At 38.4% G+C, this 25,724-nt stretch overlaps 1 protein-coding gene across 4 annotated transcripts in view; it reads right to left on the reverse strand.

Annotated features, from left to right (window-relative positions):
- LOC126297745 (cullin-1-like) overlaps window positions 1-25,724 on the reverse strand; it is a 217,096-nt gene that overhangs the window by 157,791 nt on the left and 33,581 nt on the right. For all 4 annotated transcript variants that reach the window (XR_007552574.1, XM_049988905.1, XM_049988906.1 and 1 more), the window contains exons 3-5: window positions 23,988-24,225; window positions 15,615-15,771; window positions 12,577-12,686 (exon numbers count right to left, since the gene is read on the reverse strand). Coding sequence is in view for 3 of the 4 variants with exons in the window: in XM_049988905.1 (XP_049844862.1) it covers window positions 12,577-12,686; window positions 15,615-15,771; window positions 23,988-24,225 (505 nt within the window). In the remaining variant the exon portion in view is untranslated. The remainder of the gene's footprint in view (window positions 1-12,576; window positions 12,687-15,614; window positions 15,772-23,987; window positions 24,226-25,724) is intronic.

Consider the following 25,724-nt stretch of genomic DNA (forward strand, 5'->3'; position numbering starts at 1 on the left):
ATATGTCTGATTGATAGCTGTGTCCTGCACCTGTGATATATTGCAGGCTTCTCATGATGCAAGAGAAAGCCACTGAACCTCTCACCAACACATGGACTTAATGGTCATAAAAGGGGTGACAGCATGCAAGGGAATTGAACAGTGAGCAGGAGGTGGAAGGACTCTAGCCTCCTCTGCAGCTGAATGAGTTCATTTAGAAAATGATTTCCTTGTCTTGCCTTTGCAAGACGAGAGTATCCTGCACTTCTTGCACCATCCAATCTGCTGGGCATGGCTGACCAATAGCAAGGAGGACACTTTGAGAATCTGAGCAGACAAGGAATTTCTTGTCATAACACCATCTCATCTGTGCCACTGCTCTCAAGGTAACAAAACATTCCCCATAATTAACTGAAAACTGCTTTGGTAGCCCAATCCTGAGGGCAATGCTGAGTATCAATACACAGCAATTGATACAATTTCCATGCTTAGACCCATCTGTGTAAACAGTAATAAAACTGGGTGACTATGGAAAATCTAGTAAAATTAATTTTGAAAATATAGTCTGGGATACAAGCTTCCTGTAAGCAGTCAGTTCTAAAAGTAATATCGGCTTCATTTGTAGCAAGGGGGATGCCATACTCCAGCCCTGCCTTTGGATGTTAATACCCCCACCTGTAGTAACTCAAGGCTCTCCCTTGCATAGATCTCAAATGGCATTGCTGCCTGTAGCTGGTGACTGAATAGCCATCCCAGCAGTGGCTATGCAACATACCAGAATGCTGGCGATGTAGGACAGGATAAAGCCCTACATGCTTGGCATACCCCAAGAAGAAGAATTTGAATAGGCACTGAGGCTCACCAGCCCCCACACAAAGGCTAGCAACAGGACTTATGGGATAGGTCCTTGTTGACAGCCTAGTACCCTCATGGTGAACTGCTCCTGAGGTATGAAGACTTTGCTGACTCATAAGCCTGGCTTCCTTATTCAAGCTGAGGTTGCACAAAGACCTTATAACATTAGAGCAGACATGCCTTTTTGGCTCTCCAGGACCTACAACTGATGCATTGAAGGATATTTAAGGCCTTGAGACATCTCAACTTCAGTTTTTTAAGGTATGACAGCCATGTCAGCTTCTCGTCAAAAGTGAGGCCCAGATATTTCAACTTTTCTTAAAAGTGAGAATGGTATACTCCAGTTTTAAAACAGGTAAATTAAAAACACGGCAAGAGTGATTAAAATAAATACAGTTTTCCACACGGATTTTCAAAACTGTGGTGTAAGGCCATTCCTCCAACTGCCTGATTGTCAATCGCAATTGTCAAGCAACTGTTGAAAAGGTGGAGGATGCACAGAAGATGGAGAAGTCTTCCACAAACAAGGAACACCACACTGTGGATGTAATATTGTTTATTGCAAAGGTGAATGCCGAGACACTTAAAACACTCCCTTGAGGGACAACAATCTTCTGCTTAAAATGGACATTCCCAACCTTGTATTTAAAATACCTGCCCGAGAGAAAGGATCCTAGGAAGGTGGGTAGAAGTCCATGGAGCCCCCACTGATAGAGCTGCAACAAAATATTATGCCATCAGCTAGTATCATAGGCCTATTTCAAATGGAAGAAGACGCCAATAAGGTGTTGTTTATGAAGGAAAGCTTGTTGAATTGCTTCTTTGAGCAGGGCCAGGATATCAAGTGTGGAGTGACACCTCCTGAACACACACACTGGGAGTGACTTAGTAGTGACCTGGTTTCGAGAACCCACACTACGTGCCGATCGACTATTTGCTCCACTGTCTTTCCTATGCAGCTTATCATGGTAATGCTACAGTAACTACCAGGATTCATCCAATCTTTCCCTGGTTTTAAAATTGGGATTAAAATATATTCTTTCCATGATCTGGGAAAGACTTCCATCAACAAAATTTCATTGAAGAGCTGGAGGAGTACCTCCTTCAACAATGGGTCAAACTGTTTCAACATGCTGTGTGTTATCGGGTCGTGTCCGGGCATTGTATCATGAGCTGCTGACAATGCAGAATCCAACTCACACAGAGAGATAGGCTGGATGTATTCCTCCATACTGGAAGAACAGAAATCAAAATCAGCCTTCTCCTGTTTCTCCCAATATTGATGGAAAGCTGGATCCTGGATAGAATCGGCCATAAGGGATTTATAAGATTCAGTCATTGCCTGAGATATGTCAGCAATGTTAGGAGAAACACCTGCTCTTGTACAGCTGCTAATAGTGGTCCTGAGTTGCTCCTTGAGATCCACCTGATGGCTTCCCATACTTTACTTGCACATGTGGACCTACTGTTAGAGGTTAGGAACTCTTGCAAGATTCACGCCAGTAAGGCACTGACAGGATCTGCATATAGCCACAGAATGACACTCATCATTCCATCAAGGGACAGGTCACCCACTACATGTTCTCATTGACTTTGGGATGGATGTATCATGACATGGTGAATCCCAGCTATAATGTCATCCATGCAGTCCTGGACACCATCACACTGCTTGAAAACAGTTAACTGCCTATAAAGCATCCAGCTGGCCTTTCTGAACAACCATCTCAGAGGCTTCTTTTTGGGATATGCTCCATCGGGCAGATGGATCCAGATAGGATGGTAGTCACTACCATGAATGTCATCATCCACTCTCCACTGAGCAGTGTCTGCAAAGGCAGGCAAGCTGAAGGAGAGGTAAGTGACTATAAACGAACCTGTAGCAGCGCTAAAATGTATAGCTTGACCCATGTTCATCAGTATGATATCTGTAGTGCATTTCAGATCCTATAGCATCCAGCCCTTGAGGCAAGTGGAAATAGAACCTGATAGCACACTGTGTGCATTGGAGACCCCTAAAAGGAGAAAGGGACAGGGTAGTTCATCAAGAAGGTGTTGCAAGTACCTCACTGTCAACAGGCTCATGGGGCAGTAGCCTCCAAGTACAAGCGAGTCATTCTGTTTGAAATGAGTCCCTTGAAAACAGAGGCAAGAAGGTCTGTCCAATTCAAAACATCTCAGTTCCTCCAGATAAGTCCTGTATCCATTAATATTCCACTGGAATATGGGAGCCATTTCATTGATGTGGTATTGATTTACCTCTGTCCTTGTGCTGGAGTGTTAAGGAACTTTCAGAGGGAGAGGGGATGGAGACACTGCCTGAATTCGGTGATGAGGCATCAAAATCTATAATGTCCTTATCAGTCAAATGAGCCAGAATGATTTCTGATGGTGCTTGGGACAGCTTCTGACCCTTCACGGATGAAGAGTAAAGGGGGTGTTCAGAGGCACTCTGCTTTAGGGGGCCTTTGTGATGGACTCACTGCGAAACCATTGTTGGGCTCTTCTGTCGTAGCTCCCTGGAACACTATGTCTTTACTAACTTTGCTTTGGCATGTACAGTTACAAGTACTGGTGCTAGTGGTGAACAGTGGTGCACTGGATGTCATATGCATGGAAGCTCTAACCTTAGGAACAGATTTCTGCACCATGGAAGCAAAACAATTGGTAAAGATGGGGTTTTGTTGCCTTATATTCCTTTCTGGTTTCTGTGTAAAGGATCTACTTGGTTGTTTTCCTGAATTTTGCGTTCCTCAGCAATAACAGAGCAGTAGGAACCTTGCCATGATGTGTTCAGGCAAGATTGGGAAATTGGAAATTGAAGTCACAATGAAGGTGGCAGTCTAATTAATTTCTCCATTATTCCTATGTGTCCTCTGCTCCATATCCACTATTCCCTGTGATGACCATTCTTATTTGAGCTCTTTTACATCCACATCCACAACGTTATGGCATGTGACCACATCCTTGCTGGAGTTAAGGGAGTTACACAACTCAACAATTATGTCACAGTCCACCAATTTTTGCAACTTCGTAAGAAATTCCACCTGCTTTGCTCTGTTGCTCTATCAGTAAGGAACCACCTCACAACTGCTTGATAGGCTCTAAGGTACCCACAAGCCCTTCCAAGCCTTTATGGATATACACTGAAGCACCAAAGAAACTGGTATAGGCATGCATATTCAAATAAAGGGATATGCCAACAGGAAGAATATAGCACTATGGTCGACAATGCCTATATAAGACAATAAGTGTCTGGTGCAGTTGTTAGATTGGTTACTGCTGCTACAATGGCAGGTTATCAAGACTTAAGTGAGTTTGAAAGTGGTGTTATAGTCGGCACATGAGTGATGGAACACAGCATCTCTGAGGCAGCAATGGAGTGTGGATTTTTCCCATATGACAATTTCATGAGTGTACCATGAATATCAGAAATCTGGTAAAACATCAAATCTCCTAGAGCGCTGTGACCAGCAAATGATCCCGCAAGAATGGGACCAATGACAACTGAAGAGAATCATTCAATGTGACAGAAGTGCAACCCTTCTACAAACTGCTGCAGATTTCAATTCTGAGCCATCAACAAGTGTCACCGTGCGAATCATTCAATGAAACATTATCAGTATCAGCTTTCGGAGCCAAAGGTCCACTCGTGTACCCTTGATGACAGCATGGCACAAAGATTTATGCCTTGTCTGGGCCCATTTGCATCTCTGAGATGCAAATTGTAGTCACTTTCTAGCCCACATTGGACTGTTGATGATTGAAACATCTTGCTTGGTCAGACGAGTCTCATTTCAAATTGTATTGAGCAGATGGATGTGTATGGGTATGGAAACAACCTCATGAATCTGTGGACTCTGCATGTCCACAGGGGACTGTTCAAGTTGGTGGAGGCTCTGTAATGGTGTGGGGCATGTGCAGTTGTAGTGATTTGGAACCCCTGATACTCTAGATATGACTCTGACAGGTAACACACACGTAAACATCCTATCTGATCACCTGCATCCCTTTATGTTCATTCTGACAGACTTGGGCAATTCCAGCACGACACTGCAACACCCCACACATCCAGAATTACTACAGAGTGGCTCCAGGAACACTCTTCTGAGTTTAAACACTTCACTGGCCACTAAACTCCCGAAACATGAACATTATTGAGCATATCTGGGATGGTTTGGAATGTGCTGTTCAGAAGAGACCCCCTTGTATTCCTAAGGAGTTATCGAGAGCCCTGCAGGATTCGTGGTGTCAATTCCCTCCAGCACTACTTCAGACATTAGTCAAGTCCCTGCCACGTCATGTTATGGCATTTCGTTCTGCATACTTTGGGAGGGGGGAGGGGGGAGGGGGGGGGGCTACACGATGTTACACAATATTAAAGCAGGTGTACCAGTTTCTTTGACATTTCAGTTCAGAAGGGGGACACTTTTTCAAATATCCTATCCTTCCTCTTGATCACTACGAAAACATTCTGGTTTATGATTCCCTGTGCCCAATTAGTGAAAGCAAGTTGATTATCAGGAGGAGTAGCCTCCCTCATTTGGCTGTACAAGTGCGTGCAAGTGTGCTTGTTTCAAAGTTCAGAATTTTCATTCAGGAATTGTATCTTCTCATGCTGGTTCAATGTGTACTGAGAAAAGGTGGAGGGTTGTATACAAACTAGAGATTTGGATGGCTAAGTGTTTTAAGGCATAATCCCGTCAGGATACGCAGGCAAGGAAAGACAAGTGCTTGTATAGGACAAGGTTTCCACGCCTTAAGATGATTAAAACCTCGCTAATTCTCATATGAATACCGAGGTAGCCTATAGGTGTCGTAAGTATGAAATCATCGGGACTAAATCAATAACACACTGTGTCAACTGGAGTGTTGCATAGGAAATTAGCACCAAACATTCAGCTTGGTTCTCACTGTCTTAAGCATACTGCCAATTGAAATGCTTTTCAATGTATACGCTTTTAACTTTAATTGACAGAGCATCAGAAGGGATAATATTGTAATCATTACAAATACATTATTTTTGTCATACTTTCAGTATTTATAGACTGAATGATAATTTTACTTAAGGATCACTTATTCTACACATTACTGTCATTGCTCTGTGTCCCTTGTTCCATGTTCTGGTGACAACAGCTTCTCCTTTTATGTTACCTGGTTTGACTTTCCCCATTGCTTTCTGAGCCCTCTTTCTCGGTCATGATGTATGATTTCCATGCATATTAGACTTTCTTGATTTGGAACTTTGTCTTATTCATAGAGTCTCTATGTCTATGACTTCCATGCATATTAGACTTTCTTGATTTCAAACTTTGTCTTATTCATAGCTTACAAAGTCTCTCTGTGGATGTTCATGTTTCGCCATCAATACTGTGTTATCTTTTCATTTGTGTTCCTACATTTAGAGGATAGTGCCAATGACAACATTCTTAAAGAAAATGATGTGTGGCCCAATAATGTTTACAGCATAATTTATGAAACACTTCAAAAATGCAAATCCTGTCTGGTGAACCAGTGTTTTAGTTTTCAGTACATTGAAGACAGAAAACCATAAGTAACTGTAATAGTTATTAATTCATTATGTTTATTTTGCAGTTAGTGCATATGACTATTATTAGTAACTAAAGTTAATTACAGAGATGCAAATAAGACTCATCGACAAATACTTTGGGTATTCCGGCCCTTGACATTTGCATCTCTGAGATGCGAATTGTAGTCACTTTCTAGCCCACTCAAGGAACTCAAAGGCTGGTATTCTTCCTACTAGTAGTATAACTGAACCTTATTAACAATGCATGATATGTTTGGCAACTGTGTGACCAGCAAGTTATGTCCCGGTTAGCACAGAATTATCCTGCTAAATTCATTTTTTCCTCTTGGCATTTCCATTGAATAATCAGAATGATTTTCACTTAAGGTGTAACATAAGGTTGTCAGTTCACGGTTTTGAGTCATGGAAACTTGTTCCACATTGAAATTGCAACTAATTTCATCTTTTATATTGTGTGAGTGGAGGTTGCTTTAGCTCACAGCTCCAGTCTTGTTGAAGGCTAAATTTTCAGCCTTCCTGTGTTCCTACAAGCAGCCATATCAAAAATCTATAAGGAAATCTGAAGAATAACTAACCATAAAAAATTTGTTTTGCTACTTCCAATATCCCCAAAGTGCAAGGGCTAAAAACCTATGATACTATACAACTGATCATGTCCTTTCTGCTTCTGCCGATAATTTTTGGTAACTGCGAGTACACAGTTTTATTTAGGAAATGGCACATTTCCACTGTATTTGCTTATGGCAAGACAACTAGTAAACACAAACCATTTCAAAGTCCAAAGTGAGTATTATCTTAACAGTTCATGCCGATCACAGACTCACTCATGTTACCAATACTTTGCATTTTATTAATGACAATATTATGAAAAGGGCAGATTGCTACTCATGACAGAGAGGAGATGCTGAACACAAAGTTTTGTGTCTACATTTTGTGACATTTACCGCTAGACCATGAGCTAATACAGCATTGTGACAGCTCGAGAAGAAGACTTCCTCCAGACACTTCCATAGTCTACTGAGGGATGGCCAGTTTTATCGGCTGCCTTAACTGAACGACTCAGACGTTGTCTCTGTGGCACCCAGCAGCCAGGTTTTATGTTTAAGATTGTAAATTATTTATCAAGTAACAATAACATCAACAGTAAAAGTAATGACAATGCATACACATGAAACATACAATAAAAAATACATCTGCACGTCTCCTCAACACATCAACATTTTAAATGTGGGCAGTCCACAAATTGTGTGTTCTACATGGCAGTTCAGGAAGAACCTGCCATATTCGGGAGAGGTGGTAGCACTGACACTTAAGCATGAAGAGTTTGAACATGGTTACTAAGATATTTTGTTTATTGCATAAGATACAATCCATGAGAAACAAGATACTGGAAAGGCCTGGATAATCACTCAACATATAGTTATGCTTCGCTACACAATCTCAGTATTGAATTGTGTGGTTTTTCATGTGTGTGGGCTACATTGTGCTATTCTGGGGTAATGTAGCCATGCATGTGTGTGTGAATGTTAGCTCAGAGCAAGGGCATTGTCCAAAAACTAGGTTAAGAGTTCAGTTTTTCTTATATGTCTCTTGCTCAACCTTTACTCCTTCTATTGTCAATATGCACAAATATGCATCATACAACAGGAAATATTGCTTTGATGATACTGCCAGTTTTATCACAAAAATATATAAAGGACCTTTTAATATAAGGGGTCATCAAAAAGTTTCTATTTGAAGGGTTTGCTGCAGCATATATGCAACATAGTACCACTCCAATAGTGGTGTATAACCACCAACATGTAGGCAAGGGATTACAGTGGCCTTTATGTCTTTATAATGTGTGTGGCATAGATGAGGAAATGTGAACAATGACGATGTTATTACCAAATGTGTTCACACGTGACCAACATGCTGCAGTTCTTTTCTTGGTTGCTGAAGGGCAAACACTGGTATACATCAAACAGAGAATGAAGAATGTGTGTGGGAAGCACGTCTACGGAAAACACCATTAAGGTGTGGTGTGCCAAGAGTTGCTGCAGCTTCATTTTAATGCACATCCCCATATCACAACTGTCCTAATGCAGAATTTACTCCAACTCAGGCAGGAGACACTCGAGCACACACCCTATAGTGCTTATCTCTCCCTATGTCATTATAATGCCTTTGGTCTCTAAAGAAGGTCTTGAAAACTTCACGATTCCTGTCAGATGAGGGTGTGCAGCTGGTAATTACAGATTTATTCATGCAGCAGGATGCAGCATTTTACCAAATGCTTACCTTCAACAGTCGATTTGATAGCATTATTGCCCCAATGCTCAGAGCAATTTTGCATGATTGTTATACTGATTCTTGACTGTACAGTCTTCAAACAGAAACTTTTTGATCACCTCTTATACATTTTATAAAATTCTACAGCCCAAATTAATGAACACCTGTACTGTCAGAATATCTGTGCAGAGATTATTGGGGCACAATCGTTCCCACTTCACACCCCACACCTCCCTGTGTGATAAACCCCTTTCTCACATGCAAACTAAAATCCAAAGTTGGTTTAATTATATGGCTCAGAATACTAGAAAACAATAAATCCCAACTTCTCCATAGATTATGTAATATACGATTTAAATGCTTGGTTAAGCTTTGAATGTAATGGAATACAGCTCTGTAATATTTTGTGCATACACTATCAGATGAACAGTATCTGGACACTTATTAGTATACATTAATATGAGTTGTTGTAACCCTATACCTTTGTGAAGGCTTGACCTCTACTGCGGAGGTGAGGTGATATCAGCCCATTCTTCCTCAATAGGCGAGACCAAGGTAGCGACGTTGGATGCTGGAGTCTACAGTGAAGTCGACATTCTAAGCCATTCCAAAGGTATTCCATTACGTCACATTGGGGCTCTGGGCAGGCCAATCCATTTCAGCAGTGTTATGTCCACACACCATTGTCTCAAAGATGCTGCTTTATGGCAAGGTGAATTTTCATGCTGATACAGTAAATCATTTTCTTTGAACTGTTCCTCTATTATACAAATGCTGTAAAATATGTTATCTTTCTGCATTTAGTGTTTTCTTAAGCTCAACATGGGGACCACACCCTAAACACAAAAGCACTCCCACATTGTAACATTGCCTCATCCATACTTCACTGTTGGCACAGTCAGCACTACACACGCTATCAAGTAAAAATTTCTAGGCATTCACCAAACCCAAACCCCTCCATCTGATTGCCACAAGACACAGCATGATTCATCACTCATTTCCAGTCATCCACTGTCTAGTGGAGTTGCTCTTTACAGCACCTCAAGTGTTGCTTGCCACTGATTGTTGCTTATGAGGAGCTGCTTGACCAGTGTACCCCATTATTTTAAACTTGCTATATAGTCAATGAGTTAGCTGGATTGCTGGTAGCAATTTGCAACTCATGAGCGATTCCTTCTGTTGATTTCACATGATTTTTCATAGCCACTGTCTGCAATACTGAACACTATCTGTCCATCAGTATATGAGGTCAGAGTAGGTATGGTTAGCTGTGGTTCCTTCATGTGTCCACCTCACAGTTACATCACAAACAAGTGCCTTGGGCAGCTATAAAAGGATTGAGATGTTCCTGATGGATTTGCTACTCAGGTGACATCCAATGAATAGACCACATTCGAAGTCACTGAGCTCTCTTAACTGATCCTTTTTGCTGTTACTAGTTCTTACACCATGATACTCTCCACTTCCTTCTGTACTGGCAGGTTCATCTCTCATGGCATCTTGTGGTCACTTCCCCATCAAGTAGAGTTCCCAATACTTTTGATTTCTTCTTCTTCTCCTCCTCCTTCTCCTCCTCCTCCTCCTCCTAATGATGTTACAGCCCTCCATGGGTCTTAGACTCTTCAACAAATTTTGTCCATTACGCCCTCTCAGCACAGTTTTCTGCTATTCTCTAACTCTGAGAGATTTTATATCTTCTTCTATATCATCTATCCACCACTTTCGTGGCCTTCCTATCTGTATTCTTCCAATTGGCCTCCATTCAAAAATCTTTTCAGTTGTTTGGATACTTTTGATCAGATCATTTATGTAATACCTTGTTGCTAACATTCAATATTTAAACTGTTTCTTCAGTTTTTAACAATACTGCAAGGTTACTTAGACTTTTACTTGCAAATACTGCGCTAGCACACAATATCCACCCTCCACCTTCTGCAGGATTAATGTGCTCCTGCTCATAACAATGTGTTGAACTGCTGAATCACAAGGAAACCTTTATTGGCAGTGTCAGATCAAATATCACTACTGTTGCCTTTGATGTTCTACTTATTTCGAAGAATGGTTTCATGGTTTAATGCAGTTCTCCACACTGTGCAAGCCTCTTCATCTCTGCGCATCTAATCCAACATTCAGCCGTTTAAGGACTAGTTAGATCTCGTATACTTTGGCAGATAGTGTTCAGCATTGTGGACAGTGATATATATATATATATATATATATATATATATATATATATATATATATATATATATGCTACCAGCAATCCAGCTAGCTCACTGACTGTATAGGAAGTTCAGAATAATGGGGTACACTGGTCAAGCAGCTCCTCATAAGCCACATATTTCTGTAGTCAGTGGCAAGCAACACTCAAGGTGCTGCAAAGAGCAACATCTCTAGATAGTGAATGACTGGAAATGAGTGATGAATCATGCTGTATCCTGTGGCAATCAGATGAAAGGGTTTGGGTTTGGTGAATGCCTGGAAATTCTAGCCTTGCCCTCCCTCGACAATTTTTACCCTCCACACTCCCTTTCATTACCAAATACATGGTTCCTTGATGCCTCAGGATGTCACTCATCAACCACTCCCTTCTTGTAGTCAAGTCACCACTTCTACAACACCACGTTACAACTTACAAAACTGTAAATATAAGGGCCACCAGCCTTGCTTTGATTAATGAGATAGGGATATAATAGCCATTACTCCAATGGCACCCTGGACAGCCTTACAGTACTCAAAAATCCAACAGATCAGAAGTCACAAAGTATTTTGCACTTCTATGTATACAAATGCAGCTTTTTTTCTTTAATTAAATTGTGCCAAGTTTTTTTCAGAAGTCTCTAACTTTTTCCTTGTAGCTAATATCTTCACAATATAATATGAGGCTCATACCAACCCAAGATGTGCATGGGCAAAGACAACACCTACCAACAAAATCAGAAAAACTGATTATTATTCCAAAGGAATGAACTTGAAAATCATTGCAAGCTTCTTTTAGAATAGTATAATCAATTACTGCAGATTTCAAATTTCTAACTTCTGAGAACAGCAACACAGAGAAACAGTACCTATGTCCTTCAGTACCTATACCTTGCCTCCTAACCTGGAATGCTACTGGGTACATCTAAGATTTCGTGAACTCCAATCACCTCCAGAAATTTGTAAACATTCAGAAGTTTCAGCCAACAGTGAGTGAGTTGTAAAGTGGTTGGCTTTTGACTCATATGTCTGCATTATTCATTGCTCACCCCTTTTCTCTCACTAACAGCTCTTCCTTGGAAAGTTTTTCCTCTTATTAGGACTCCTCCTCATAATATTATTTCCAGCTTTATAGTACTGAAAAAAATATCCAGCACAGACTACAATATTTGGGTGGCATTTTGAGTCTCCATTACAGCTTACCTTAGGCAAGTAATGGAAAATCATCTCGAGGTCACAGTCTGAAAGTGATGGGATCGTGTAAACCCACAGGGATCATGGAAACTTTATCGGATTCCGGCTTTGAAATTATGAATAGCGAGGATCACATTCCCAAGAAACAGTTGCATATCAGACCAGATTCAAAAGACACAAAATTCCTACTCCAAAACAATCTAAAAGAGATAATTGGTCCTCCAAACACTTAACTTTTCACACTTGGAAATAATATGTTACAATATTTTCAAAACTATTGACTGAACACTCAGAAATCAGTGTTTTTCCCTACAATTACTAGTACATTTTACAACACATTGTGTTATTTACAAAATAGTAACAGCATTCACATTAAAATTACCACATTTTCTTAGTCTCATCGGTACAAACCATAACTTTTTGTCCTTAGTACATGGTTACTGCTAGCAATGAAAACAAATGTCGTCCTTGTATCATGGACACTTCCAGCATTCCATAAAGGTATCTAAAATGATGCTCTGATTTACTACCTGTTCAAGTATGCACAAATTCCATTGAGAACTTTGGAACTGAACCGGAAGTCTTCCCATTGCTTTGTGTAGAACAGGAGGATATCTTCGTCCATAAGATCTGCCCCCTCCTGCAAAACCATTTGACAACGAAATTTCACAAACATATTACAAAACAGTGGTCAAATAAGATATGAAACAAGTCAGTACTTCACACTAATATCTCACTGCACAAATTTTGACCCAAGATGTTTTTCCACAGATAACACCGACCATCTTTGTATTTTTCAGTCAGTTTCTTTATGACATCACATAAAAAAGAAAGCATTTTATATGTGAAAAACAAGAATCACTCAAAACATTGTCTAGTTACACATAAAAATTCTCATACCTTCACATTATAAACATTACTTTTGCTTAAAGCAGGAGCAGTCAATATTTTTTACCTAGCACCCACTTGTGTATCTCTGTTAGCACTAGAACTTTCTAGCCCCCACCCCCAAATCAGTTCCATAGTAATGGTGATTTATAAAGTAATGAAGTAACTTTATAAAATGTATTAAGCAGAGTCAGTAAGTTAAAGCATATGATAATTACACACCAAATAATTTATGTCAAATTTTTTTGAAAACCTAATGAAAATATTTTGAAAATCCCTACCACTTACTGACCACCATGACAGGCGGAATTCCCACTTGTGAGTGGTAGGGACCAGGTTGACTACTACTGACTTTGGGCAGGATTGGAAGGAAAGAAGAAAGATTAGACTTTAACATCCAATTGACAATAGGACCATTACAGATGGAGCACAAATTCAGCTAGGCAATGTTATTGGCCATATCCTTTCTGAAGAAAAAATTCCAGCATTTGCATTAATCAATTTATGAGAACCACAGCCCAATCAAGATGGTGAAATAAACTCTACTACTTCTTTGCAGCTTCTAGTATGCAGTATTTTATTTCCAAATTCAGAGAATGACTGTGCCCAGCTGCACTGATTCAGACCCCCCCCCCCCAAAAAAAAATAAGACTTCACATGATAATGCCTTTTCTGCTGCACAACACAAAGAAAATCTTGAATTCTAAGGATTGGCTTTGACATCCTGAAGACGCTTCTGTAATGACTTTGCCATTTCAGGCATGCAGGTAAATGTATTTAGACACCTTGCAGACCAAACTGAGATGTCATTTCAAAGAAACATACATCCTGAATCAATCAGTTTAAACTGATGTAGCTACTATTTGTGAAATCTTGCATGTCTGCCTTTGTGGTTGGCATTCCTAATGCATAAAAGTGTGATGATACTCTCCCTTGTAGAGCCAGTTTGAATCATTGTAGTGGAAGAAATGTTACTCACCAAAATTTAGCTGATAAAGGGATAACTGTGTCCAGTTCCACATCATTAGTTTGTGTACCAAAGTCCTGGGTTAAAATTCAAACCTCTGCAGAATCTCTATAAAGGGAGGGTACATCACATCATTGTGGGTATTATTTTCGCCACATCTTCCTGATCCTTGAGAGCAATAAGTTATGTGCCATCACTGAGGAAATTCCATCAACACAAAAAAAACATTATGCTCTACAGGCAAACATTCACTGCATTTCATTGGTACTGAGCCAGACAGGTAGACTGTTCAAGCTATTAAATTTCTGTCTAATAAGAGGTCTCCACCAATTTATGTACTACACAGAATGCAACTACGCAGAGGAGGCACTTTTTAACCCAATCTTAGCAAATCCAGAGAGTGACATTCCTGTAGTAGACATTCCTGTAGTAAGGTTAAAGTCTATCTGACAAATTCATTTCAAGCAGAACATCTATTGCAAAACAAACAGTAACTACAAAAATGCAAAAATCACTAGTAGCTGAAAATTACATGTGTTTTGTTTTCAAATTAAATAAGTAACTGCTTTAAAATGGTAAAAACCAGTATGTCCTACATGTGAGCACTTAACATTAGAAAATAAATATGGTATAGTGTCTTCACTGGATAAGCACAATCTTTTCTATGAATAGAATAAATTAATATCATTATAAAATGGCAACAAAAGAAAAAGCACTTCCAAAATATTACTCACACAAAATATCATTAATATCCATCAGTAATGAATGCCATACACACAAATATCTTATAATATCTGCTTCAATGTGTTCTCTCTCTCTCTCTCTCTCTCTCTCTCTCTCTCTCTCTCTCTCTGTGTGTGTGTGTGTGTGTGTGTGTGTGTGTGTGTGTGTCAACTATTTAATTACAGGTTAATATCTAGTTCAGATTTTTTCAATCTGATGAAAAGTGAGCACATGCAGCCATTTTGATGTATAATGGAATCTCATTCATACCCTGAAAATACTTTTAGGTCACAAGCATTTCACTTAATAGTAATCACCAGTCTAACTGTGGATTTCTGGATGATTACAAAAGTGAAATGTAAAGGTCAGCTGTGCACTGAATGATTTATAACAGCATAATATTAATAACTCAGAGGATCACAACTGTTTCCAGAGGTTTTCTAACAGCAACTTCTAATTTCTGGCTCTGATGCACACAAATGAATATTCAGACCTCCTTCCAATAGTGGCATCTTCTACAGTTAAGGTTATTGATTGTCATTAGGGTATGTAGTATGCAGCATTCTAAAAATAAAAAAAACTTTATGCTACTAGTAAGTACTATGACAATTGCATGAAAATATTTTTCAAATGGAGAATCTCTAGTTTAAGCTGCAAAATAACATTAAAATGGATAGGCAGATAATATGATTCATGTGCTACATACTGAGCAGCTGTAAGGCTGGGAATAGCACTTAAAAAGAGAAGGTATGTAAACAATTGCCTTCGTAACAGCATGCATGATGTCATAATGAGTACTTATGAAACACCAATTAACTATCACTTCAATGCCGTACAGCCCTGCCATTTCCTTTTTTCCTGACACTTTGTCCTCCCTCCCCTCCCCACCTCCCCTCCTCTGCACACAAACCATACTGTATCACACAGAATCTCAGTGAACCATTAACGCAAACAAAACTGAATGAACATTTACATTATACATTGTCTTACCTGGAACAGTGTTATAACATAATCCCTGAGAAAGTCTTTCACTCGTTTATACAGTTCAAAACCCACCAACTGAGCCCCACCATGTGGTCCCTTCTTTGATTTGTTTATTGGGCGGTTCACTTTTTGCTGAACACTTGTACAGTAGTTGTAAACATAACTGGAAAAATGTTAAGAAAAATTTGAAGTATAACTACCATAAATACTCACCACCTGTATTTCTTCACACCACACAAAAATTTTTCATACAATGAAAGCAACACAAAATATTCATTAGCAACTGCTTCATGAGGTAAGCAAGTTCATAACAACCGTTTCATGAACCCTGAAATATATTCATATGTATGCCTTGCAAACCCACCAAGAAGCAATTTAATGGCAGCACACCCAGAAACGAATGTTATGAGTATTCTGATCAAATGACTTCTCGTTATGTGCCTCATATTTTTAATATATCTGCCTGAATTATTTCTTGAACTACTTTTTCCACTGTGCTTATAGAAAAAGAAACATGTACTGTATTTTACGGACTATAAGATTCACTTATTTCTTTGAAAAATTGCCTTCAAAATTCAGGTGCATCATACTCACAAATAACATAAAAAGTCCAGTGTTTGATTTAAAATTCCCAACATTCTTAAAAATGGCTATATATTCAATGCCGCAGTAAACCTGTCTCTATCTGACAACATTGGATTCAATTGGCAGCAGCAGTGCACCGATGGAATGAACAACTTGTGAGGATTCACAAGCTTGCTTAAACTGTTCCCCTCCCAGCCTGCTCTCACAAACCCAGAACACTGTGTAGCCTATGATTCACCACCATGGTCTACAGTGCCAGTGATCTTCAACTGAAAGTGATTTGCGTTGTCAGTAACAGTACAATACTTTTGTTAGTTGCTAGTTTTGTACTGGAAAAAAATAAAAGGTATTCATATGATGTAGGCTACAAATTAAAAGTAACAGCATATACAAAACAACATGGAAACAGAGCAGCATTTTGGCCCTCCAACAACAGAAAAAACCATTCGCTACTGGTGGGCTAGTAAAGAAGAACTGAGAAAAATGAGTTAGACTAGAGACACCATCAAAGTGACATTGGAATTAATACAAAAATGATTCCAAAACATGCTTATAAGCTTGCACTACAGTGAAACTTAACAGACACTTTAATGGTGGAACTGGTTGGTGTCACAGGTTTATGAAATGTCACAGATTTAGCTTGCAAACCAAAACCAAAATACGATATTGCAGGCACTGCAATATTGTATTTATCTGCCGACACTGGACATGAGACTTTCAGGTAAAATGTCTCATCTGTACAGGAATATACACAATGGATGTACACGTACAGGTTGTAGAAGCAATGTTGATAACATATGGAAGTGTGGTTCTTGCTGTGAGGTCTGTGCAGACAACCAAATGGTAAGGCAACTGCTTGTGATAAGTTGGAAATCCAGGCTTGAGTCCCGGTCCAGCACAAACTTTCATTGTCGTCATTCCATTCTACAGCTGATGGTTGTCCATATTCACAATTGCCAATACATTTCAGGCTAAATCAAAATATCTCAGAAAATACCACAAGAGTATGAAGAGAAAATATTATCTTTTAGAACTAAGCCAAATAGTGAATATGGATGAAACTCCTGTGACATTTCATGTGACGAGTAACAGTACTATTGCCATGAAAACTGCTAAAACTGTAACTATAATGACAAGTGGACATGAAAAAATGCATTACACTGTTGTCCTTCCATGCTGTACTATTGGTACTAAACTTGATGGAATGACCATTCTCCAGCACAAAACAATGACAAAATCTTTTAAAATTCTACCGGGTGGTAGTGGTGGTGGTGGTGGTGGTGGTGTACATGACAATGGTTGGCTGGACAAGGCTGGTATGAAATTATGAATTAACAAAGTGTGGGAGAGAAGGGAACATGCTTTATTGAAGAAGAGTTCTTTCATTGAGCAAGATCAGTTAACTAGTCATTTGAAAAATTCTGTGAAAGAGAAATTGAGACACAGAAATGCAGAGCTTACTGTTATTCTGGGAGGACTTACTCCACAACTGCAACCTCTTGATGCCTGGATAAATAAACCATTTAAAGTGTATATGAAAGATGATTGGAACAAACAGATGGTGGATGAGACCCAACATGAATTTACACTGAAGGGAGCTTTAAAACGACCTACAATCAAACAAGTGTGTCAGTGGATAAAACAGTTGTGGTCTAGAGTGAGAGAAGAGATTATTGTTAAATCTCTCATGAAGTGGAGCATAAGTAACACTCTCAAACACATTGAAGACAATCCTGTATATTAAGAGGACAATGATGATGATGAAGCAGAAGAAGAAGAAGGAGGAGGAGAGGGAGGAGGAGGAGGAGGAGGAGGAGGAGGAGGAGGACGAGGAGGAGGAGGTTCATGTGATGATTTTCAGGGATTTTAAACATCAGTTCGATTTTATAAACTGAATCTGGCTCTTTGGAATGTAATAATAAAAAGAGTAAAAATGTTTTTTTTTTTAATGGCTTAAAAAATTGATGTGTATCTTACAGTACATAGCATCTTATAGTGTGTAAAATATGATAGCCATAAATGCTTTAGATACAGCTTTTGTTAATAATGGACCACGAAATTATGTACCACTGTCGAGAATTTTTCTCTGCATAAATAACATACATACATAATGTAAAGGCTAATGCCAAGTCAATGTAACCATTCTCCTCTGTTGATGACTATTTGTTTCAATTACAAGTAATTGTTGCATTCTATCCCCTTCTCAATGTCTTTCAAATTCTTCCTAGGCTGTCCTAGTTGTTTTCTTTCCATTCAAGAATGTTAATGATGGAAGTGTTGCATCTGAAAACATGCCCAATAAATTGAATTTTTTGTTTCCCATTTCCTTTCAAAATCTCATCTTTTCATTTGACTTTCCTCAAGACTTCAATGTTGGTTGTTCTTTTTGTTCAGCTTGTTCATTTCTTTTCCGCCCTATCCACATTTCAGCAGCTTCAAATCCATTTCTTTCCAATTTACCCAGAGACAAACTTTTCCATAGTGCAGGGCAATCCATAACTTTGGGCATCACTTTTCAGCTTACGTAACAATCACACATCAGCAACAGTTGTACAAAGGACATAAACAGCACTATTCATGACAGTTCAAAGCAACACTGATGATGTGTCTGAAGTTTATGAAGAACAATCTGAAACATAAAAACCAGAGATCTATAAATTCATGACTTTTGAGCAACAGTAGAACCTCATAAATTCAACCTCACACAGTCCGACTTCCTGCTTAGTCTGACCATCCCATTTCCAGTGTTCATTTGGGCTTGTAAAAAATCGTCATCTGCAATATGGATCAGTAGGCAGTTGGCCAATGATAGGAGTAGTAGTGTGATCAGTTTTAGTATGAAATAACTTGGATATAACTCAATAAATGTGCATGATAGTGCACACACATATTTTATAAATTAGTTGCAGTGTTGTTCTTACATATTGAAGTGTGTAAAACTAAATTGTGGCATCGACTAACTGTAAATCTGTGACACTCTCTTTAGTGGAAAAACATAGTACTTGTAAGGTTAGAGAAAAGTGACTCCCTTCAAAACACCCCATGTCAGGTACGCTTTGTTGAAACAACTGTTTGAGACTGGCAAAAAATTAGGAAAACTCTTTAAAGTTGCACAATGAAGATTGATGATAAGAACAAACTGAAAATATGCAAGACTTTGAAGTTTCCTAAAAGTGAAACTCTAGACGATGGTTTGTGGATGTAGTTTGAGAAGGAGAGAACAATAACAACTCAGTCATTTGGATCAATCATAAAAGAAAAGTCACTGATTTTGTATGAAAAACGAGAATGGAAAGTTTACAGTGAGTGAATGCTGGTTATGTCAGTGGAAATGACATGATATCCAAAATGTAATTAATTCCAGCAAGAAGCAGTCTGTTGGCAAAACAGTTCCAATGAATTTGTTCCAAAATTTCAAAATTTTGTTAAAGAGCTTAAGCTGTTCTCTGATCAAGTATGTAACATTCATGAGTTTGACAAACTACAAAATGCTCCCTACAAGGGCTCTTGTTGCACAAAACGAGTCAGTTGTTTGTCAGTGCAGTACTGTAACAAATTATGTACAGTTGCTGAACTTTCTCTCACAGTAACAATATTGTACTGTATGATATGTAAGTATTTCACTGTACAGGCATACTGTGCATTATACTTTCATGTAAGATTTTTTAATGTGTCTACCTTTTCTACTGTTTTGTTAGTACTCAAAGATGGAACAATGTTTCAGACAGCATTTCCAGTTGAACATTAAAGTTGTACCGTACTATATTGTGATGCTACAGGTCAATAAAGGTGGTCCTCTGATAATCCAACCTCTTCTGCCTTCCAATCATGCTCCTGATCCCTTAGGGAACAGATTAGTGATGTTCTACTATAGCTGCTTTAGACACAGCTTTGCCTCAGGCAATCAACATCTTTGGATTTGACAATTTAACAGCTTTCAGTTTTATAGTTCAGGTTATTGTCAACTTTATTTCATGTTGCACTCCCTTCTCCATTACACAAGGGGACATTAGACACTTGTCCTCCTCAATTTTCTTCGTAATTTTATAGGATTTGAAGTTCAATGCACAGACATCAATTTCCTTCTGTAGTGTAAAATAGTGTCTTTTACAAAATATCTTTCTAGGCCTTCAATATAATCTCCATTCTTGCTTATGACAGCTTCCCAATGTTTTGGCAACTTCTGTATTACAGACAAGGGCTATCTTCATCGATGAGCTGTCTGATTGCTCAGGTCACTACAGATTCATCACTTGTATCAGAATGTTTTCCACAAAGTTGTCCCTGCAATTTGGGAAACAAATCTGAGTCTGGTGGGCTCATATCAGAACTGTATGGCACGTGAGGAAGTATTTCCCATTCATATATGTTAAGTGCTGCTCTCACTGGTAGGTCAATATCTGGTCCTGCATTATCTTCCAAAATGAGGACACCAGCTGCAAGCATGTCAGGCCTTCTTTGCCAAATTTTCAGGAGCATGTTGCAGAAACATCTTTTAGTATTCACCTGTGGCATTGTATTTGTAGCTTTGAGTCCATTTGTGTCACACGCAAATATCATCATCAGTTTCACCTGCAATTATTGGTGATGGAATTTTTTCAGGCATGGAGGGTCTGAACTTTTCCACTGTGACAACTGAGATTTCAATTTTGGCTCAAAATCTCATATCAAGGTTTCATCAAGGGCAACAACTCTTTTCAGAAACTGTTGTTCTGTTTGATACCATTGAAGCAATTCTTCTGTGGTTCTTTTGTGGCCTGCTTTCTGCTTTTCATTCATTCAGATCATGTGGAACCCATCTTGTATCATCTTTAATTTTTCAGTCATGATTTTGTAAACTGACATGAAGACATTCTGGCCTAATTTACAATTTCATCATTTTTTTGTTGATCCCCTCTCAAAATGTCCTTAAAAAAACATGAGAGGTGTAGTCTGTTGCAGTTAATGGCTGTCAACTTTTTCGGTTGTCCTCAGTGATTATCCAATCTTCACAGAAATGAGCAAACTACCATGATACTGTCCTACGAACCGCTACACTATTCCCCCATACCTCTCTCAAAATGTTGTAAATATCCATCGGATCTTTGTAAGTTGGGATTTGATTATGATGTAGAAACTTTGATCACTATGTGTAATCCAACCTGAGTCAGTTTCAGCTTCCATTTTAAAACTGTATGGCACAGCCATGCGAACCAGCTAATGCATATATGACCATTACATCTTAAATCTCACTCACACAACTGACATGACTTTCAGCTTGATCACCCCTCCATAACAGTCTAGCATGTACAGTGTGCAGGACTTTTGAGTGATGGTTTTATTCTCAACAGCAACCTTTTCTTTACAGTTTAATTCAAATTTTATATTTATTGTCAGACAGAAAAGTTAGTTAACAAAAATACAGAATTATAATTTTTAATAAAATTAACATCTTTTTATTTTTAATTACTGGTTGCATCAAAATAAATTTAAATTTAACTGGCTTGTGAAATACCCTACTGTTAAAAGGCAACAATATACATCAATAAGACTGTTCAATGTCTAAGAAATAAATTATTTTATTTTCTCTTTGATGTTATGGATTTCTGTATCAATTTTTAATTTACTGTACATAAACATATCTTAAAGTTATTAGTATTTAAACCTAAAATATTTTTTAATAAAAATTGTGATTCAATATACTTTAATTAACATCCCATCTGTTAATAAATATAGAATTTAAATAAAAGGAAAGGAAAAGGGAAAAAAGTTGCTATAAACAATAACTGAACCAGCCACTTTACGATTACAAGACTTGTATGCTATGGACTCAGCTACTGGTAACTACATAACTAACTGAAAATGTTTTGTCCTTAGCAGCACTTTGAAACTGAAATCGTTTTGAGTTTTTGTGAATTGTGTTATAATGTTTTAGGAGATTGCTGTCTGGGCACTAACTTGAAAATTCTGTAAGTAAGAGGAAAACCAATGATGTGCAGTCCATGAAGTTACCTTGTTACACAATGTGTCGAAGTTACAGCTCTTTATCACAATGTCTTTGTTGTGCTTCCAGCTTTGAGGCACACATTAGGTTCAAACTTGCAGCAAAACCTAGAACTTTCAATTCTTGCATCAAACCAACTTCACGCATGGACTTGATGATACGGAAACACAAGACAGTCAGGCCTAAAGCAACATACTGTTAGGACTGTGTCATGCTGTTAGTTGTAGCGGAAAAAGTGAGTGGTTTGTTATAACAGTGCAAAGACCGCCATGAATATCAACTCTTAGCCCAGTCTTTGTCCAAATGGACAGCTTCCTAAATTAGGAGGTGGCAAATACTTTTCAAAGATAGATATTGCCGACACCTACCTCCATCTTGATGAAGTGACCACACAAATAATTATCAGTACAGTAGGCTACCATTCAGAGTGGCTAATGCACATACAGTTATCAGTTTTCTGTTGCTTCCTCAAACAGCCCACTCACATTACACTACAATGCACAAACCACATTGATGACAATTGTCCTAAGGGTAAGGAAAGAGTACCACTTAAACAATGTTTGGAAGATTGTCGTTAACCTCTGAGATGCAGGTTTTAAGTGTTCAAGTAACAAGTTTTTTAATTAGGCTGAGTATTTGGGCCATGTTCTCAGCACGGCTGGCACTTTGATAATTAAATGCCATCTCGTAGTCACTGATACACGGCCTTGAATGAACAACACTACTGAATTACAAGCTTGTATAGACAATATGACTTATCATGCAAAATGCACTTCCAAGGCTGCCAATTTCATGTATCAACTGAACAGACATAATGGTAAAGACGTCCTTATCACTGGTCTCCCAGCTGTAAAAAGCATTTGGTTTATCACAATTAAAGTTTCCTTCATTTCAGCCCTTAGCAAATTACAGTCAGGGCAAAGAGTTACAGCAGCAGTTATCTCAATACGGCATTGGTGGAATGTTAGCACACAAATCCAGATCATACCAAGAAACCTACTGGATACACAACAACAACAACAAAAATCTGGCGCAAAATAATTATTCACGAGTCAAAACAGATATTTTATTAATTCTTTACGTAATCGAAAAGCTTCTTGTCTACTTTTCACTATAACGTTCCATTTCACAACAGAGCATAAACCATTAGTAGCCAATTTTTTGGTTGCAAAACAATCTTTGCCAAAACGACAGCAGTGGCAGTAATGTTGGGCTCCCAATTTGGCTGCCATAGCCACGATGTGCACCGGTGGAAGAAAAATAGCTCCAAACATGACACAACACACCTTGAATGCCATGATCGAACCTGAAAGTGTCCAAGACCTTCAAGACATAACAGACCAGTTCATCGGGCCCTCCCAGTGCCAGGGCACAAAACATGACTGCAACGGCAGAAGATTTGGCCCCAAATTCCAACCCCAATCAGGCAGGTCAGACCAGATTTTGAGTCAATGGCAGCTTTAATTTTTTTAAACTGATAATTACTCTAAGACTTCAGTCATGATCAAGGTATATGAAAATATTATCTACTTCACCACCTCCGTACTTCCTCCATTGTTCACATATGCTTTTATCAAGTAAAATGAAATTGCATAAAATGCTTTTCCAACCAGCACCAATTTCTGTAAGTTAACTGTCTCAGTATTAACCATAAAAGTGGCTGTGAATGGTATCTTATAGCTAGTTAAAAATAATTAAGACTTCAAACATACAGAAAAAGAATAACTTTTTGATATTTTTATTTGTGGAATGACAATGTCCAATGCTGAGGAGCATACAATATAGCACATTAACAGTCTTGAAAAGGATACGTGTATAATTGCATATAGCGAGGTTTGGGCATTGGCTGGCGACTATAAACTTGTTCCATGCCATGTTTAAAATCATCCCAGATTTGATCAATGTCTGTCTGCTTCAGTCCTATAGCATATCCATAAGCTCCATAACCTCCATAACCTCCATAACCTCCATAACTTCCGTAACCTCCATAACCTCCATAACCTCTGTACCCTCTGTATCTGTACCCTGACATTTTTCGTGAGGACAGCCCTGTAAAAGAGAACAAGAATATGGAGAGCTGCATAGTTAACATGAGTGGATCATAGCATTCACCACATCCAAGAATAGTTCAGATGCCTGAAATGGTAGATTAATGTGCAAGGTAAGTTCTTTTCTGACTCAAGTTTGTTACAATGTTACACATGTACCAACACTGTAGATGAATGAGATAATGCATGCCTAATGCACATGAAAATAATAACCTGGAAATTTTGCAAATTCACGAACCAGACTGTTACCTTAACCTTACAACCAGTAACTGTACAAAGATAAGGCATGTGGTATATTATGAATTTCATATAGTTTCAGACAGTAACAAGGGGGGCAGGGGGAGGGGGGGGGGGGGAATAATTACGTGGTGCCCCAAACAAATCTCCTTTCATTTACCATAGCTGATGAGCAATGTATGTATGTAATACACAACTAAATACTCATCAGAGATTTGCCTATTATGTGATACACTTTTTCTGAAATTACTTTTGTTTTAGTAACTTATAGTGAACAGTAAGTTAAATATGAAGCAAATTTAGACCTTGGGCTTTGCTACAGCTAAGTCTGTTACCACAACCTTTACTTTGAATTCACAGTTGTTGATTTCACTAACTCACTAATTATTACCTTCCAACTAGATCTTTGGCTATACTACAGACCGGTTTGACACAACAACCCAGATTTCAAAATTAAGAGGGATATACTATTACAGCTCAAATGCATCACAGGAGAATAAGGAAAAATATAATTTTCTATTAGCCCTGAAGCTCAAAACCTTCATGTTATAAATAAACAATGTTTCAAATAAATTTAGTCTGTAGAGGTTCTATGCCAAGTCTGAATTGTCAAAACCAGTTCCTGCATCCTGAACATACAGGACATTTGTGTGTCAGCAATCAAATTCAGATACTCCATTATGAATAGTATCACACAATAAAATGAGCCCTTATCTTATGCTACCCAAATCATTTCAAGTTTTTTCTTCCATAACTTTGAATTCTGCGGTGACTCAGCATCTCCGCTATATGGTGAGAGGCAACTTTCCTTTTAATAATACTGTTGAATTTTGATTGTTTCATCCGTGGCACCAGATTCATCAGCTCTTTATATTTGTTGCTTCAAATCTGAAGTTGACCAGCCAAATGATGGATAAAATAACTGACAACATGCAAAGAAGTTAACTGTAACAATATGCCTGGAATTTTGTCAACCATTTGTTATTAATTAAGTAACAGTGAATAATCCACGAGATGTACTTCAGTATACTCTGCATTTTTATCTTATAACTATTAGCCCTTAAAGGAAATTAATCTATTAAATTAATTGTGAAGATGGTAGTTTGATCATAGTTTAACAGAAAAGTAATGTTCAATCAGCAGTAAATATTTTTTTCTTCATTGGAATCAGCGACATGTTTCTATTCTTTCTATAGTAATCAAGTTCCTTCCTTGCTTAACACAATGGTGTCTTGAAGAAGAAAATATCATTACTGATCTTTA

This window comes from Schistocerca gregaria, chromosome X, assembly GCF_023897955.1.
Source record: "Schistocerca gregaria isolate iqSchGreg1 chromosome X, iqSchGreg1.2, whole genome shotgun sequence".
Classification (NCBI taxonomy): Eukaryota; Metazoa; Arthropoda; class Insecta; order Orthoptera; family Acrididae; genus Schistocerca; species Schistocerca gregaria.